Source organism: Pithys albifrons, chromosome 2 (assembly GCF_047495875.1).
Source record: "Pithys albifrons albifrons isolate INPA30051 chromosome 2, PitAlb_v1, whole genome shotgun sequence".
Lineage (NCBI taxonomy): Eukaryota > Metazoa > Chordata > Aves > Passeriformes > Thamnophilidae > Pithys > Pithys albifrons.
Window position 1 is genome coordinate 25671400 of NC_092459.1, and position 20033 is coordinate 25691432.

Sequence of the window (20033 nt, forward strand, 5' to 3'; positions counted from 1 at the left end):
AAATTAATGACTTTTTTTTGTTCATTAAAATTCCTAAAAATAGTAGCGTGCTTTTCAGTCTATTGTGCTAAATGCACAGAGGCAAAGCAGTTAAGCATAACTAAGGTACCACTGACAATGGAAAAGAAATGAAAGGATGTACCCATAAAAAAAATAAAAGAAAGAATTAAATGCTGAATTATGCAATTTATTGAATAATGTAAACATTTAATTTCAAATGATTGCTTACACTACTTTAAAAAAGTATTATACCTGTTTGTTTGTTTGAATATGGCTTTTATTTTTTCCTTACACGCAAATGATATTACTCTAACTATCTGTAAGCTAAGAAAACAAGTAAAATGCAAGTATATATTTCCATAATTTTAGTTTCTATTCCCTTTCCTATTAGAATATCTACTAATTTATTCACATTATGCCCAAAATTAAGCCTCTCATACAGCAAGTGTATATTGATATATTTACATATATAAAGTTACTCTTTTTCCCACATGACATTTATGATAGTCTATGAAATGTTTGTATGAATAAATTAACTCTGAGGGCTTTTAAGCAAATATTACAGTAAAATGTTTTACTAGCTCCCATCAGCATCCTTGGCACACCATCACTTCCCATATTAACTAGCCATAATGATTATTGCATCATTATGGTGCTATGCCATGTACAATATCTTTATACTCAGTATGACACTCTAAATCATAAAAATGCTATAATTTACCAGATGCTGAACAAGTTAAGTATAAACCTTTGAGCCACGGAGTATTTCAGTGTTATATTTCATATTCACTGATAAGTGTGTACCCATGGACTTCAAGGTGACATAAATATTGAATGTTCTTTGTAAACACATTGCCTACTCTGCATAGTATATTTTTATAGTGCATATATTTCAATAAAATAATTGATAAAGCCTTTAAAACACTCACTATCATGTTTGTGTAGCTGTTTGAAAAGGCTATATAGCATGGTGTACGTAGCTTTTAAAATAATGATCATAATAAAAAAGTGCAACAGTATTTTAATTTCACCCATATCAAAGTCTCATAAACTCAGGAATCCTGGTCTGTAGTTCACCCATGATGTGAATGAATCCTACCCAAATTTAATTGAAAAGGTCAGAAAAGGGAAGTGAGAAGGATACAACAAATACATTTCTTCTAGAAAACTTTGAATGTACAAAAATAATATTCATTACAATATGCTGTGAGCATTGAAGAGTAACTTGCAAGGAGAATTTTGATTTTTTTTCTAGCTGTATTTTCATCTCTCATTGCAGTGTAATTAGTCTTGCTCTTTTTTTGTTCCTGATTAGCCTTTATTTTTGTTTTAATGGAAATGAAACTTTTGCCATTCTTTCTGTGCATTGCTGTACCATCAGCCTTCCTCTCTGGTAACTTTTAAAGACATCAAATATTGCAAAGATATTTCACCTAAAGTTCCTACATGTTTCATAACATAGCAGCAGCCAGTAGGGGACAGAAGCAAACATCAGTGAGTAAACCTATAAAGAAGAAGAAAGGCAGACCTCAGACATTAAACAGTTTGCTGGACAGTGACCAGAATAGTCATATCATGCACTGTCAGATGCACATGTTACACATGAAAAAGGAATATTAGTATGAGAATATATGAAGAATAAGTACTGTGTTTAGGAAACCCATGAGCTTCATCAGCTTACTTCTCTTACATTAACTTGTTTGATTGCTCAAAAACTCTGGGGGAAATATATCACTTTATCCTACCTCTGTGTTTCCAATACATGGTGATAAACATGTGTAATTAAATCCATGAGATTTATCCATACACAGTTCTCCTGGGGCACAGCTTATATTGTTGAAAAGGCAGGCATCAATATCGAGTTCACATCTTTCACCTTCAAAACCTGCATCACAAAGAGAATGTTTAATCACACTTCATTCAGAATATTGACATTATGTCTGTTCAGGGTGTTAGCAGTTAACACCACTCTACTAGAGTAATTTGTCAGTTTTATTTCCTAAACAAAAAGTGTGATTCTTCATCAAAATTTTCACTGTATTCATTCAGATACATCGCTATTTTTATGTTTTAAACATAAATATTTGGATGTCATTTCATTTGTTTTGTTTAGAAAATACAATAAATTTCCAATGACTCACCTACAGGGCAACTGCACTTAAAATGGTCTTCATAGCCAATACATGTTCCTCCATTTTCACATGAATTGGAACCACAGTTACCAATTTGCACCTCGCAGAATTCTCCTGAGGTTGGAAAAAAACCAGTCCTAAAAAGCTCAAAAATTAATATCACACCCTTAAAGAAACACCATAAGTCAAATCAGTGATGTTGATAGAATAACTTGCTCTAAATAAGGTCTCTGGAATATTGATTAGAATTTAAAGATCTTGCATAAGTTTTCAGACTCATATATATATAAATATATATATATAAATATAAAATCCAAGTATCTTAAAAAGAAGGTCAAAACAACACTTTTTCAGCATTTAAAACAATTTTGAAATGCATTCAAATGGTGATACAGAGCTGAAGAGGGAGGACTTTCACTGGAAATAATTAACTGAAAGGGAGGAAATGCCTCTGTATTTTCTGCTTTTTCCTCTTGCATGAGTCTACACTGATCTCTGCTCAAGATTTTTGAATCTATTATGTACATATTTCATATTTCATTATGTCTTTTCTGAGCTCTGTTTTGGCTTGGAAAAGCCTAGTCTGCATTTGTCTGAGGTAACTTGCAGTGTCATCCCACTGAAGAATTATTTGCTCACTTCGCTGAAAACTGCTTTTAGATCAGCAGGAAGAAATAAGTGAACTTGTAACTGGACAGTTCTAAAACAAATGAGCTTGATAAGAAATATATCTGTGGCAATGTGATACAAATCAATAAGGAAGACCATCAGCTTTACCATTAGCTTTGCAAAACAATTGATTTAATAAAAATAAAAGATCCTAACTTCTTATTCTATTTTGTACTGAAAACAATGTAATGAATTCTGTGTGTAAGTTCTTGATACTTTTTTAATTGGTGTGCTATTGTTTCTTTCTCACTGATATTTTTATTTTTAATTTACTATATCTACAGTAGGAGTATTTTTTCAATTTTAGGAAAGATAAAGAGTAGAGAAATGAAAAGGGAAACAATTGTCAATTGTGACAAAACTAGAAGGTGGAGAAATTTTGAGATGTTTCAAGGAGGAAAGCTTCAAGACAGACAGTAAGTGTAGATTACTGTTTGTAATCAGTGTTCCTTCACTCGTGGCTTAAGCAGAAAACATGTAAGAGCTGTATAGAAGAATAATGTTTAGTAGAAGTGTACAAGTCATTTGGACAGTTTCTTAAATCAGACTACATGTTATGTAAAATGTTGAGTCAGAAGTTAGTATTTTATTTTAAATTCTTCATATTAAAAAAGGAAATAATTTTACTTCCAGTAATGAAATTGTTTTAAAATTTTTAATCAGCTATCCTTTTGTTCTAAAGCTAGAAACATTCAGAGAACAAAAAGTAATAGTATGAAATTTAGTAAGAAAATTACTATTTCTCTGCTTCAGAAAATTATTTCTGCTAATTTTATTCACTTTACTTAATTCCTGATATAAACCACTTAAACTGTGGGAAACATACATGTTATCATTTAATATGCTGGAATGGAATGCCAAACTAAGACCTAAAGGCTGCTTTCTATGGACTTCTGTAAATGTAAACAGGGATATGATGTGATTTTTTGGCCAGAAATGTCTCTTTTGGGTCAACAGGTTCTGAACCACATGTGCAGTCTCATGTATTTACAGAGAAACTGACTAGTGTGCCATACAGACTTTTAATGTTTGCTTTGTCCTTTTACTCCTCAGTCAAAAATAGCCCACCAACAAAATATCTCAAATTTTCAACAGTCAAGAGTGTGTTTTACTGTAATTTATTAAGCTTACTGAGTTAAAATATTTTTAAGTATGTTACTACAGTAAAATGTAAATATTAAAGAAAATAGGAAAATTAGAGATTAGATGCTTCTTGCTGTTTATTATTATTAACATGTAATAATACACAGGAGACTATGGGCAACTTGCCTTTACATTCACAAGACTCTCATTTGGTCTGTTTGTATTGACACTAATGGTAGCTTAAAGTATCTGTATCTCTGGGGAGATTCCATCATGATTAATACTTCTAGAAACCCATTTTCTTTAATACTGGTTGGCAAAAAGGCATGCTAAAACAGAAACAGATATTTTGATTGCAAAATCAAATGAATGTATTGAGGAAGTTGCTATCTCCTAGGAAATTTTTTGTTGTGTTTTTTTTTGTTTGGTTGTTTGTTTTTGGGTTTGTTTTTGTTTTTGTTTTCTCCTTAATGATGTGTGGATGGCAAAGTTGGGATAAAAAAAAGCTGGGAATAAACTTTGACTCCATATGTATCTTGGATCCATTTTTGCCATGTTTATTCATGAGGATTGAATTGTCTTGTCCAAGAAACCCTTACGAATAAATATTAATGCAGTCAAGCATGCTTTAAGAATTACTTTGCTATAAATACGGAATTCTTTTAATGGCCATATCCTTTAAACAAACTTTACTACTTTTCCCTGCCACAATGAGGTCAAGAAAATCTAGTAACTCCAAAGTGTTATAAAATTTATTGCAATCTGAATACTGCTGAGAAATGCATAATTTATGGTATTAAAATCTGATTAAGCAATAAATGGATATCAAGAGAGGTCTCCACAGTAATCCACTTAGTTTGCAATGCCTAATTATCACTCCATAGTGAGTAAGGGCTGAGTAATTGAGAAATGCAGTACTTAGAGAACTCAAACAAGATTTTTGTGCACAATTAAACATGGTATTCTATCACGAATACCATGTTCAGTAGGCACAAGGATCAAAGGAAAAAATAAAGAAATTATACATTAGAGGGAAGGAAAATAATAGGATTTTACTGTTTTACTGTTTATTTTATAAATGACCTTATACATTTTTTACTTAAACATGTGTTCTTAGAAGTTAAATTGCTTAATTACTGTCCCTGTCTTTCCTTTGCTACTAATATACTTACAGGAAACTTTCTTGTTCTCCCTGATTCTTGCTATTTTAATTTCCAGCTTAGCTTTAGCTTTTCTAACTCCATCCATGCACACACAAGTAATGTCTCTATGTTCCTTTAAATCAGCTTCCAACTTCCTCTGTACCATGGAACGAGACATTTCACTGCATTAGCACAATAAACTTAAAAGAACATACCTTGCTTCTCATATGTGTTTTTTAGCTTGGAATCCATGATACACTAAAGCAACTACATAGCTATGAGATTGGTACCAGACAGCTAAAAACCAGATAAATTAGCAAACTTATGTCTGTACCTGGTCATAAACTCACCAGTTTAATTAAATAAATAACCATAAATAACCCAATCCAGGTGAAATTCACCTAAGAATTCTGAAGAGACCAAAATATGACATTGCTGAAGCAATGTCAGGTGGGTGAGCAATCTTTTAAATGGACTTTGCAACCAGAAAAATAAAGGTGGCAAATGCAATTCAAATTCTGAAAGGAAACATGAGGGGTTCTATAGCCCTGCAAAACAATACTGACACTTTTAGGAGCAGACCATTAGGTTAGATTTGGCCTACTAATGGTTATAATTTTCATATTTCAGTTACATTATCAATAATTTTTTGGCTTTACATCTATATAAGGTGTGCTTCTCCCTTCCACATAACCAAGATTTTGAACATAATAGAATCATCTTGAGTTGCACGTACCAAAAAGTCTGACTTTATCAAATAACGTCCTGAAGACTTTTATAAAGAATATAACTCACTCTTGCCTTCCATATTACACAGTGTAGAAAAGTCAGCACTTCTAAAGAGTGTTTCATTTTTAAACGACCCAAACATTTAAAGTTCTAAAACCAGAATTTTCATTCCTAAGGACTTTTGCCAGCCCAACTCTACCACTTGTCATTACTAGCTACATTTTTAGTTTTATGTGATCTGCTTTAGTCTATTTTTGCTTTTGTGCTCTTAATTTAATATTATCACTTTTTTTTTCAGAAACTTTTTAAGTAACAAGCCATGTGCTAGTAAAGAGTATATAAAGATGATCTACACTAAGCATTTCTTATTCCCTATTTCATATTGCTACCAGCTTACCAAAGTATATTACATGACCTAACATTCTCTTCAGTGCACAAGTACTGGACTGTGTCATAATTATTATTTTTAATTACTGTTCTCTAAACTGAAAGCAATTTTGGCAAGGTACAACTGTTTTGGTTTTTTTTAACTTTGTTTTTCATGTCTTTCAATGCAGTTATGTTAAAACACCTGATTAGATTTAAAAATTCTCACAGACCCACTACTTTTCAATGATTTAAAGCAGGAAGCTAGCAGGAACTTTAAAAAACATGGGTTTTGGCAGAACCTGGAGAGTTAAGGTTCACTTTCTGAAATGTGGGCCTTATGCTAATCCAATCAAGGTCATGAAAAACTCCACTTTTGTGGTATGATTTGTCTCATCCAGAACTCTGTGACTGGATCTCCCTAAAATTCTCAGTTCTTTTCACATATCCTAAAGAAAACAGAGATAGACAAGCCTGGTAGAGACATTATAAGCAATTAAAATTTACTCATGTTTAATTCCACTTCCTGGAACTTTTTTTTTTTGAATGACACTAAATCCACTTACAGTTATACTTATTTGAACGACTAGAAGTTGGAAGATAGGTTATCATGGACTTTGAATATTACCTAATTTTTCTTTGAAATCACGTAGGACTGCACAATAAATGTATTCTTAGAGAAGTCTAGGTATAGTAATGAATCTTTGTGTTTGTCTAAGTAAGGTAATTTCAGTGAATGAGAAAATAATAAAAAAGCAGAAATAAAGAATTGGTCTGACGATTTACGCATGTGGGCATTAAAAGTTCTGACTGACTGTAAGTCAGACAGGTGAGCAATCAAGTTTAAATTACTTGGTTTTGACATCAGAAAAAAATGTCTTTTATAAATTATCATAAATATTCAAATTAAAATTTATTTAAGATCTATATGTGTGGCTTTTCAGTCTTAGAACAAAATATAATTGAAAACTGATAAAAAAATGTTGCTCTTGACTCTATCTGCAACTAAGCATTAAAAAAAGGAACATGTAATTCATCTTATTGGTGGAGACACTTTTCTTATAGGTGGGTTGAGGAAGCTTAAAACTGAGCAACCTTCACTGAATATAGACAACTCGTTTAGACCAAATTATTGAATTTTAGATTGATAAATACATCATACTGTAATAGCTCATTTGTTGACTATCACTACCCTATCCTAGTATTTAATTAACAAAAAAACCCAAACAAATTATACAGTCAACTAAAATTGTAGCTGGCATCAGAACATACATGTTTATCTATACTGGTATTTCAAAAATATTATTTTTGTCTGAATTTTCAGTTTTAATTATAATTTTTCAGTTATTTTACTTCCAAAATTCCTTGTATCTCCATTTTCAGATGGTGTTTCACAAATCCCTGTGAAGGAGAGTTACTTTTCTGAGAGGAAAGTAAATTCAAGAAAATTGTGATAGTAGTAATTTCATAATGACACATTTTTTTTAATTAACATTTAAGGGAGATAGTTTCCATTAGCTCATGAAAAACAAGAATTTCCTGGGGGTGGGAGTGGAGATAACAGTTCCATGATTGGAACTCATTATTTACTAAATTTGACTAAATTTTGATTAGGTTAAGCTATTAGGAACATTTACACCAGACAGTGGACTGATGTTCTAGAAAGGTATTTCTGCTCTTAAGTGACACAACCTTTTCAACGAAGAGACACACATATCCCAATAGGTGAGAGCAGACAAAATCAACCACATATGTTCCCTAAGTACTGTTCCAGCTTCATAGATGAAGGGTATCCAAACTTGAATATGAACATTTTACAGTCCAAGTGAACATTATTATGCTTATTCTCAAATTTTACCAGCTAGCATAATTTATTTACATGGAAGTCAACTTAAAGCTTTTAGGAAAGGTCAAAAAGACTTCCACTGGCCACAGCAGCTTATGACAGCCCTGTCGTCTACTACTGCATGAATTATAAACATGGGCAGATATTCTCAAATGTTAAATATGCAGTTAAAAGTTTACCTTCTCCTGGTTTAGAATGAAATTAATCATTGAAGGGCACTTAGGAATAGTCCTTCCTGAAAGTTCCTCTGCAACTGTTTTTTAAGCACAGTATTTTAGATGAGTTACTTTTTACAGAATGTCTTTAAAATTGTTTGAGATGTATTTTAATAACCTTGGCTCTTAAGTGAACTCACTATTCTGAAACATTCAATTTGACTTTTGACCATTTAATAGATTATCTGTCTTTTCTCCTAGCAGCATTAAGGATTTAGGGGAATTCTGGCCTTAACGATTCATCTCTTGGCAAAGTCTTTTGTAGCCCTCTCTTTCAAATAGTCTCTTATCCTCTAGTGAGGGTTTTGTTCGTTGGGTTTTTTGTTGGTTAATGTGCCCTTCATGTCTCACTAAAATATCTGGTTCATACAGAAAAACCACAATAGGATACTTGAAGAATATGCAAAACAATTTTCCTTTTTGGAACAGAGAATTTCCTCTAGCTCACTCTTAAACTCTTCTTTACCTGAAGGAAGTCAATCATATGTGAAATATGAAGAAATACAGAAGAACCACTCAAGAGATACTCACAGAGAGAGGAAAAAATCCATAAATAGCATCCTACCCAGGCTGGATATGCAGCACCCTACTTGCAGGTTCCTCTGCTCTCTGGCAGAGTCTTGAACATCACACTTATGTTCCAGAGAGGTTTTTTAGGTTTTATAAAAATTCCTTGGCAAATTGACTCTCATTACTTAGACAAAACAATTCTGGATTGAGAATAAGGTGGGATGGGTTATTAGCCTGGAGTAAAGATAATTGTCAGTGTACTGGACAGCAACCCATATTTGTGTGAGTGACACAAAGATTTATTGTGGGATAACAGAATAGGTTGGGCTGGAAATGACTTTTAAAGTTCAACCCTCCTACTATGAGTAGAGACGTCTTTACTCGGGTTTCTCAGAGCAAGTCCAACATGTCCTCGAATGTTTCCAGAGACAGGGCATATATCACATTTCTGGGCAACCTGCTCCAGCATTTCACAACTCTTACTGTGAAAAATTTCTTCCTTGTATCTACTATAAATATCCTCTATTAGTTTAAAGCCATTACCCCTTCTCTTATCACTACTGACCCTTGTAAAAAGTTCCTCTTCAGTTTTCTTATAAGCTAGAGTATTGAAAGGCCTCAATAAGGTATCTGCAGAATCTTTTCTTCCCCAGGCTGAACAACCCCAATCCTCTTAGCCTTTCCTCAGGACAATTGTTCTAGCCCTCTGATCATTTTTGTGGCTCTCTTCTGCACCTGCAACAACAGATCCATATCTTCTCTGTGCTGAGGGCCATATGGCTGAATGCAGTACAGCAAATTATGTAAGTCTAATACTATTTAACGTTCTTATCTAAAATGTTCTGGTCTGAAAAGTAAACTAAACCTCACATACTCAGTTTATACTAAATTGGTGGCAAATACTGAGGACAAAGGTAAAATACAAACAGAACTGAAGGAGTCACATATTTTGATGGAATGTGTTTAAAGTAAGATATGTCTCAGTAAATAGAAATTGAAGCAAGTATATTTCAAAAAAAGCAAACCTGAGCTACTCAGGGAGTCCCAAAATAAAGAAAAAAGTGTAGAAATTTTTGATGAATGTAATTGTCCAATGTAATACAGTTGGAAAAAAAATAGGTCTTACAGTGCCTAAGGAGACTTCATACGTGACAAGAAAAATATATATCCACAAGAGACATTAACACAGATGAAACCATGCTTTAAGTCTGTAACATTGTAATATTGTATATCATATTTCAACAGAAGGGGTTTGTTTTTTTGTTTGTAATTTTTCTTTAATAGAAGGAACAACTACTGAACACAAAGGTTGAGGAACAGCATAAGAAAGCCTAGAATATTTAGTTCATGGATTAACATAATTCCAGTTTCAGTGGGATGTTGTACATTGTATTGGAGCAAAAGTAAGCATTATCCATACTTTAAACAGCTAAAAGATGTAAGACTAAGGTCTTTTAAAGAAGTAAAACAGAGCTAGAAAGATAAGCTGTGCAAAGAAAACAGTTATTAGATCTACATGATAATGTTATTTAACTCTCCAATGCATTCTATATTTTTAAACATGCTATATTTACATCTACACCACACACCATATCATGTTTTAAACCCACTAATGTGATAGATGATTGGTAAGATCTGAAATGCTGTACTTGGCTGAGCTAATCAGCATAGGCACAGCCGAGAAGCGGAAAATAATGTCTCTATGGTTATAGATAATCAACTTTTTTAACAACTTCAACTTGTCCAGAAGACTTTCAGACTGAATTTACATAAAATGAATACAGCTGTCATGTTTCTTATTAATGATTTGATGATTTTTTGGGTGTGATATACAGTTATTTGAAGGTTCACTATCTATCCAGCTACCTCCCTGAATGCTTAAAGAAAGCCGCAAATTCTTAGGTTCCCTTGTCACTAACAGCAGATTTCCATGTTGGGTAATGAGAATGGATAATGCTGGTGTTCTCAATAAGACACTTATAAACTATCCACAGAAAAGAAACTATAGATTAATTTTAAGTTTTACTCTGAATGAGTAAAAAACAATAGACATTAAAAGAAGTAAAGCCAGAAGAGTCAGAGAAGCTAAAGCAAATCTGCAGAGTCCTGAAAACCCTCTGAGATAAATTTTGGAGTTGTATTTTTTAATAAAATGAGGCATGGCAGGTTGGTCAGAAGTGGAAAACAGGAGAAGAAAGTGGTGGGTTGTTTTGTATGCATCTGGATTTGAGTTCAGGCTTTCATGGGAAGACACTGCAAATAGGAAATACTCTCACTATGTCTCTGAAATTTTGCTACTTTCTATTCAGTCAGTGGTATAAAATGCCTCTGCAGTTTGAGTGCCAATAGTCCCAGAAAATCAAGGGGTTTGTACTTCTCTTTAAAAAATTAAAATTACTATAGAATTGGGTGAAAGTAATATTTGAAGTTCATGAGCAGATGGAGCTAGCTGGAGTCTTTTCTATACCCTGTTTAAGGGCACATTTTAAAGCATGTCTTTCAGTTGAGAACTACACTAATTATTCCCTTAGAAATCTATACACATTAACACACCTATGCTTCTTAACAAACAAGAGCATCTTTAAGTTGACCATGTAATATATAACTATTCTTGAGGAACAAAGACTCCATCGAAATTGTTCCTTATTCATATGGACAAAATACATTCACTACACAGCAAATTAGAACTGAAATACTAAGAGATATGAACATGGTCATAAATATCATCCTGAATTGGGAATATTTTGTTCCATTTTAAAAGTGTCAGAAGTTAAATACTGATATTACATTTCTCTTTGAAATATCACGTAGAACATTTTTATAGTCTTTTGGCTTTTCATGCAATTGCTGCATGCCAAAACAATAGAAGAATTTCTAGCACAAAAATTTCAATAGCATTAATATTTCTCATGGAAATCAAGACCTGAGAAAAAATTGTTGACTTGTGCTACTTGTAGATCAGAGTCACAGAGTTACTGCAAATATGGTACAACATCAGACATTAGCCCTTGTTTATTGTTCTAGACTTTATCTGCTTCAAATTAAATATTATGCCAGTATGGTTTAATGTGTTCTTTTTATTTCTTTCATTGCTTACTTCTCTATCCTTTCATTACAATTACTACAGTCAAATGCTCCAGATAGAGTGAGACTGTTGTGTTTTCATGCATTTCAGCTTGCTATCTTCTTAGGTGATACATCCTTGTAAGGACCTTGCAACACACCTTCTGCTATGTGGTTTGATATTGGAACAGTCTCCTAAGGAAGTGATCAAAGCACGGAGACTGTTGGAGTTCAAAAAAGCTTTTGGAAAACATTCTCAGTAATTTTGGGGACAGTCCTCTGCAGAGTCAGGACTTGAATTCAATGATGCCTGTGGGTCCCCTCCAACTCAGAACATTCTATGATTCTGACTGATGGAGTCAGTGTAACTCATGTCTTTCCCTGGAATTTTACTGATATTGGGAAAGACCTATATTGGGAGAAAAGTTAAAGGAACAGACTAGTTAAAACAATTTGCCTTTCAGCCTATCAAATGCAATTTGGACACACTTCCTATAAGGCATTTTAAACAGCAGGTAATGCTTCTGGGCATCTGCTGAAGAGGATTAGAAAAGGGAATTTCTTTGGTTGTTATTTTTGCTTTCTGTCAGTTATCACTGAAAATTCTTTAATAGAAAATTGAATCCTCTGAAAAGCAGCAAGCTGTTCCTTTTCTCTTCATTTAATGAATCAAGTATTCTGAGTGAATTCCTGTAGCAATAGTTGGCATGTGACTTCTTTTATTTGATTATTGCAGTCCATGGTCATTGATGTTTGGGATCTGTGTGCTCTAACAATTTCTCTTTCAGAGTTGACAAAGGTAAAAACACATAAAGTGCAATGAACAAAGCTTAAGATGGCAGTATCTGTTGCTGAGACACATATTGCTGTGTAATTCCAGTGACACCCCTGTGATATAGTGACCTCCCATGATGCCACAAAAATTCCTTTACCTGCTCAGCTTTAGTACAGAGATTAGAGCTGTGAAAAAAAATATGCCTTTTATCTATTTGAGTTTTGAGACTTATGAGATTATCACTGTACTTCAACATGAAATGTCAACAAAAAGTAGTGAATTAATTCCTTCTTTTGCTTCACTTATGTGTGTAGCTTTTGCTTGACCTAATGATTTGTCTTTATCTCAAGTTTTCTTGCTTTTGACCTGATTCTTTTCACCATCCCACTGGGGAAGAGTGAACAACCAGGCATGTGGTATTTAGCTGTCCACCAAGGCTAAAACATATCACTGCTGTGTTCTGGAGAATAAAGCAATTTAAAAATTTGAATTTGACCAGATAGAAGGATTTAAGTTAGCCCATATAATTATTCTGTTCACTAGTACAAACATCTTAACTAGGTTGTGAAAGATACAGGAACTTTTATATCCTATATCTTCTTCTCTGGGACATTAGCTATTATGGCACTAGAGACGCTTTCCACAGAACGCTGTTATAAATAACATACATAGTTCAATAGTGCAGTCTTCCACATAGTATTTTTATATTCATTTCCCATACACCTGTAGACACTAGCAGAATTGCCTCAACTTCATAAAACAATGAAAGAGAAAAAATAAATTGTGGATAAATCTGTGAATAATCTTAATGCATCTTATAAAAGGAAAGTCTGAAGATGAGGATAAATTATGCAATTGAAGTAGTACTTCAAATTCTAGATGGTGAGTTTCCTTGGGATTCAGCTCATCTTAGCAGCAGTAAGATTATTTTAATTAAAGAACTTTTCTACCAAGTAAATGAAGTGTCTAACATGCCCAATCAATCCCTGCCAATATGATTGCCCTACACATAGGGAATGATAGTAATAAATTAGTGGAAGCTTATTCAAAGACAATGGGTCTACTGTGTAAAACTTGAGAAATTGCTGATATGGATTATTTCATTGTTATAAGCCATGCCATGTTACCTACATGAACTGTTTCAGAGAAGAGAAAAATGAAAATAAAAAGCTAACTATAGAAGAAAATGGAAAGTATGAAAATAATGGCATCTATTCAAGAAAAATACCTATATTTATTTAGATTTATTATTTTTATGAGTAAATTACCCCAGATTAGTCTTACATATAAACAGACAAATAAACGTGGTTTAAAATTGCATTTGTGGTTATACTTAAAGTTTCTACAAGATTTTGTAGAAGAGTATGAAACTAAAATGACATGGTTTTATAACTTTTCAAACTGAAGTTCTGCTTTTCACAGCTGAGAATGTTACATCATGCCATGTTTTGTGTTCCCTAAGATGTTTATTCCAAACATGATTTAAATGTTAATGCAAAAGCTACAGCTGTGGTCTTTATAATTTATAAACACAATTAAGAACAATTATATGTGAAACTACAATAGCTTTTCTGGTTGCAGGAGCTATTTAATTCAGAGTCAAGTAAACATGCCGAAATCGCTACTGCATTGTCCTTCCCTTCTCTATTTTCAAACACATAAATGAAACAATAAACAGGTATAAATGGAAATTTTATGTATCAACACTGAAAACTGATTATTTAAAAACAGAAAAAGTAAAAATAAAGTCTATTGCAATATAAAGAATCTCTTGCAAAGAAATCTCACAAAAGAAAGACCATATAGCATGATGTTCCTGAACAATAAAGTCACTTCCACTTGAATTCCATCATAGCTCATGTTTATTAAGCTTTAATTGTATTAATTGCATACATTTATTGCTGTTTATTGTAGACTGTTAAACTTTTTGTTTATGTTCCTGTCCTAGTTCAGCAGGTGGGACCAGTTAACACTGTGTGGGGATGATCAAAGCTGTGTATTCTACCCCCTCTATTCAGTCCCCAAGAACAATGGACTATTAGCAGCAGCTGCCCAGGGAGTCATTAGCACCTTCACACCCAGACTGAGGGGGCGTGGCTGCTAATGGGCCATCAACAGTTCAACAATACCCCATGACTCCAGAGTTAATCACCCATTGTGTGAGTCCCCGCCCTGGGGGAGGGACTGGGTGCTCCCTGAGGGTACATAAGGGGTGGGTAAGAAGACCTTGGGAATCACTTCTCAGATCCAGAGATGCAGCAGGAACTCAACAGGAGGAGACCACTGCTCTTGACCAGACTATGACCGCCACTTTCGACCAGACTACAGCCATCACCTGCATCAACAGGTTTCTCACTTCCTTTTGCTTTGGACTTGGGGGAACCACGCAGGTCTCAGAACAAGGGCTAACAAACCCCTTTGGGTTGTGCCCCAGGACACTGGGTTATACTGCTAGCTTTTGTGAGTTGAAAGCAATTTCTCTTTGTGTCAGTATATTTATGGTAATATCTTTCATTAAACTGTAACTCTGACTTATAATCTCTCTTGTGGTGGGTCCATTTCTCCTGCTGGTTTATCTTTAAACCAGCACAGTTCCTATTGAACACTAGAGACCTTAAATTGTCTTGAAAGCCTTGTGAAGTATTATAGTGAAACATTACTTTTATTAACAAATCCATAATTTTAGATTTCACACCAATAAAAAAGCCCCCACAATTTCAGATTGAAAAAAATAAAATCCTAAATGTGATAAAAGCAGAAGTGAAAAGAAAGATTGATAGTTACAACTCTGGAATATTACTCTATTTTCTTTTCAATGGGAGTAGATTAAAAGCCTGTTTTCTCTGTGTTACTGGAATTTATTTCATTACACTGATTTTCAGTCTTTGAGTAATAAATATCAAGTATCTATATTTTAATTGGTTATTTTTTAAAATTCTTTTAACATTTTTTGCACTTAACTTTAAATTGATGTATCTATGTTACCTAAAACTGCAGTGAATCACATTCAATGCTTCCCTTTCAGTTCTCTCTCTAACCAAACATCAGTGAAGGATTTTGTCATCCAATTTCAATGAGCTTCTATTTAAAGGGCATGGCTGGAGGAAACTCAGAAATTGTTTTCTTTGCTAGTTAAAAACCAATGTGGTTAATATAAGCTACTGTATTAGTTTTCTTTGTCTAAATAAAAGAGTACCACTTCTGAAGAAATTGTGTCAGTGACTAACAAATATCTGACACTAGTGGTCTTAATCCCCCTTTGAAAAGTTTACGCTCTGATCATTTATAGAGCCTTGAAGACTTGTCTACTGGGTCTCATATTCTTTTAGTCAAGTAAAGTGAATCAGTCAATCCCACACCAAATGAAATTGCATAAATCATTGGTCGTCCACCAAGGAATTAAAATAGCAGGTAAAGTTTAACTCTCAGAAAGTAGGTAAAGTTATCTGAGCAAATACAGGCTGATACAAACCAACAGACCTCCTGGACTACATTACTTTCATTAAATAGATCTCAAGGAACTACAATGAGAAAGCAGACATCTAGCTCACATGCAAGAACTTCTGTATGTAGACATACAGTTAGTTTCTTAAATTGAAACTGAAGCTTACTCTACATATATTCTTACTGTAACCTTAATTCAAAGGTTCAAAAGTAACCTGCAAATTCTGTTTAGATTTCATAGGCATCACAGCAGAGGGCAGGAAAAGCAAAGACTTCTCTATCCATTACTTTTTAAAATCCAGCATTCTTGAGTATTTTAAAGGAAAGGAAACTACAAACTTCTACATGATTTGTATATGTCTTACCTGTGAAATCATGAGGACACAAACACTGAAGCACAGGTTGTTCTCTCAGCTGGCTCATATCCATGCAAGTTGCTCCATCAGAACAATGATTTGGGTAAATTAAACATGCATTTTCAACAAATTGGCAAAATTCTCCTGTCCATCCAGGTGCACAGAGGCACTACATATAACAAACACACAAACAAACACAGAGAAAACACAAAATGAAAATGCAATGTGAAAGTTTGTAGAATTTTCTTTGGGTCTGGTATTTTACTACCAAGTAAAAGTGTGGCAGAATGCAGTGTGTTATATTAAGCTGAGACTATTTTTCATGCCTATATTTGTAGATGATAAAACAGTTGACAGAGGCAAGGCTTGTCTACCCTGTCTGTGAAAAAAGTGTGGGAAAAGAGAATACATGAGCTGGAGGAAATGGCAAGATAATTCCTGGCTGCAAGGGATAGAGCTGCCTGCAGGAATAGTACTGTGTGTGCAAAAAGGATGTCAAAGGCCCAGAGATGAGGGAGAAATCAGGCAGTGATGCTAGTAAAGCCTGTAGAACAAACATGGTGGCCAACCAGTAATCAGAAAATGTAGCACAGGGTTTCTGTTACACATTCAGACCCTATGTGTTAACTAATATAAATTAAAATCATTTCTTCAGAGGAAAGAGAAATATTTGACGCTATATTAGCTTCTCAAAAGTCCTGGGAAACCTATACACTACAAGTGATCACATATAACTAGTAGCTTGCCCTGAATCCAGTTGCAAGGGCAATAAGACAGTATAGCCAACAATAGCATAGAAGTACTTTAGAACATTGTGATGGTGTAGTCAGTCACAATGCATAAGCATTTTACATAAGTACATTTTACATTTTATATACAATGTGACCACCAAAGGGGGAGAGATGAATTGTAGCAACTCATACAAATAACAAGAAAGCTGCCACAGAACAAGATTACCACAAGGCACAGAAAATAGGCAGAACATATCGCTGACTACAGAAGAATGACTGTCAGGACATAAAAAGCCCCAAGGCAAGTAATACCAGTAGACCATCCTTTTTTAAGGGAAGGGTGGTGGGGGGTAGGAGATAAAATAGCCTAAACCATAAAATATGAAGAGGAAGAATAGAGGCAAAGGAAGACAAGTTTGAGTCAGTAATGACTTCTTTCATCAAAGAGCTCATGAGACAGATTACCTTAACTTTGGAAACTAAGAACCACCAGGGACCATAGCCATGAGCAGTAACTAGAAAGCATCATCTCCATGATACTGTGTGATCACACATAACTTGTGTTACAGAATAACAGTTTGTGAGTGTACTGAGAATGTCTAATAATCTGTAAAAACAATCAGCATTAAGTATGCTGTTTATGAATTAATTGGTTTTAAAGTTTAAAATTGGTCTGACCTATCAGTCTTCTAAATATTAGCATTACAGTAATCTTTTCCCTGATATACATTTTTTGTAAAAATGAACAGGATTTAGGTGGCCAAGTCATGCCTTTAAGAGAACTGCAGTGATGGGAATCCCCTACTGTGCATCTCTGCCTTCAGCTATTGAAACAGCAGATAACTAGAGACTGTCATTTCCCAAGTGACCTAGGTACAAGTGGAGCATGGCAACCAACAGAATCAGTGTGACTTATCTTCCCAGGGCATGGAAGAGCACAATGTTCTCCAGCAATTGCATAATCCTTAGTCCTTATTTTCCAAATTCCTATTCCTGCACTGCTCCGTTGTGACAATACCCATTATTGTGTCCAATGAAGCCACCCTTTCTCATGTTCTGGTTACTCTGCTCCACTCCTTCATCTTCCCTAGATGCATCCTGTTGAGCCCATTGGAATATATAAATACCCTCTTTCCCTAAGTAGTTCCTAGTTTGGCATTCCTCTCTCATTCATTTCCTCTAAATGTTATTTCTTTCCTCAAAACAATATTTCTTTCCTCTAAATTTTGCCACTAGGTTATAGGGACCTGGGAAACTTGAAAAAAGATAATGCATGTAAAAACCAGAGCAAAGACACTGAATGTCAGGCACCTGATTTGGTAGGGGGCTTATATTATCCTTGGTCTCATTCTTTTTCTGCAGCTCTATCTATAAAAACGGGATTTATAGGATAGTTTCTCCTTTATGATTACTGTTCATGAGGACATATTTGGAAAGTCTCATTGACTAGACTCAATGTTTTACCGACTCAGTCACAAAGCAGTACTATTTATTGTTTAAAATTGTTCAACCAGTATTTTTTATTTCTTTACATATCTTAAGTCCATTCTGCAAGAAGGAACTTCTGCAAATAAGTTCACTGAAGCTTAATCCTATTCCTAGTGGATACATGTGAACTTAAAAAATTATGTTCTCAGAGATGGAATTGGTGTGAAAACTACATTTACTTTTCATCTGGCAAAGTGACTTTTCTGCACCTGGGGTGAAACACATTGCTGGCAAGACAGCACTCAGGAACTGAATCATTATTTCCAGACTATACCTGAATTGTTTTGAGGATAATTGAAGGACAAGTCTTAGGGATGCTTAAGCCAAAACTTTACACAAACATTAAGCAATTTTTTTAAGATTAATTGTAATCACCTCAACAGCAGACTGATACAGTAACCTGGATTTTTCTCAGTTTTCCAATTGCCTGGTAAAATGGTTTTAGGCTGCTTTGCCACTTTTAAAGTACATGGAGAAAATCCCGACTAAACTCAAAATTTAGGCATCAGACTAGATATGAATGCTTTCAATTTTTGTTTTGTCTTATATAATATTCTCTTATGCTGTTTTTTCCTATGCTCATTTCCTTCTGACCAAATGACCAAAAAGAAACAGTATTTTTATTTTTCTGCATTGATGGAGCCACGAGAATTGTTAAAATAAAGAAATCCTTAACTTAATATCAGAAAGAAAAAAAATCTGCTTAGATTTTATTTGTGTGTAATGTACATTCCTAAGAAAAGTTCTAGAAGTCACTCACACAGGGAAGATAATAAATGCAAGAAACATTTGGAAATTTAGTTGATAGCTAATAAATTTGTTCTTTCTTAGTGAGCTAGAGTGAAGAACTTGTTAGGGGAGAATTTTTTAATCACTTCTTTCTTCCAATTGAAATATATGTCTTTCCATGAAAGGGAAAGTTATGATTTTTTTTTCTTCAAAATGTGTACAAAAATGAAAAAGGGGAAATTCTATAGCTGTCAATAAATTCTGCCATGCTGTAATGGCTAAGGTCTTAAAAATTTATAGCATTGATTCATTAGCCTACAATATACCAGGGTACATGAGTGGCTTTTAACTTAAAAAAAGAAAATTAATTTGTCCTAACTTACTATATCTGTCAAATTTGCAGATGACACCAACTTAGCAGTGCAGTTGATACACGTGGAGGATGGGATGGCGTCATAAGGTACCAAAACAAGCTCAAGAAGTGGGTCTATGGGAACCCAGAACAAGGTTTAACGAGGCTAAATGCAAGGTTCTGCACCTTGGTGAGGGAATCCCTGCAATCAACATGGGCTGGGGATGAAGGAATTAAGAACAACCCTCTAGAGAGAGGTGGAGGCAGTGGTGGATGAAAAGCTGGACATGAGCTGGTGGTGTGCACTTGCAGCCCAGAAAGCCAATTATATCCTGAACCGCATCAGAAGACAAGTGGTGAGCAGGTCAAGGGAGGGGACTCTACCCCTAAACTCCACTCTGAT

The 20033-nt window shown here is 34.2% G+C and overlaps 1 protein-coding gene across 1 annotated transcript in view; it reads right to left on the minus strand.

The window, feature by feature from the left end:
- Window positions 1-20033, minus strand: part of EYS (eyes shut homolog) — a 782127-nt gene that overhangs the window by 705438 nt on the left and 56656 nt on the right. The window contains exons 6-8 of the mRNA XM_071548512.1: window positions 16340-16499; window positions 2142-2246; window positions 1746-1885 (exon numbers count right to left, since the gene is read on the minus strand). Of these exons, the coding sequence (XP_071404613.1) occupies window positions 1746-1885; window positions 2142-2246; window positions 16340-16499 (405 nt within the window). The remainder of the gene's footprint in view (window positions 1-1745; window positions 1886-2141; window positions 2247-16339; window positions 16500-20033) is intronic.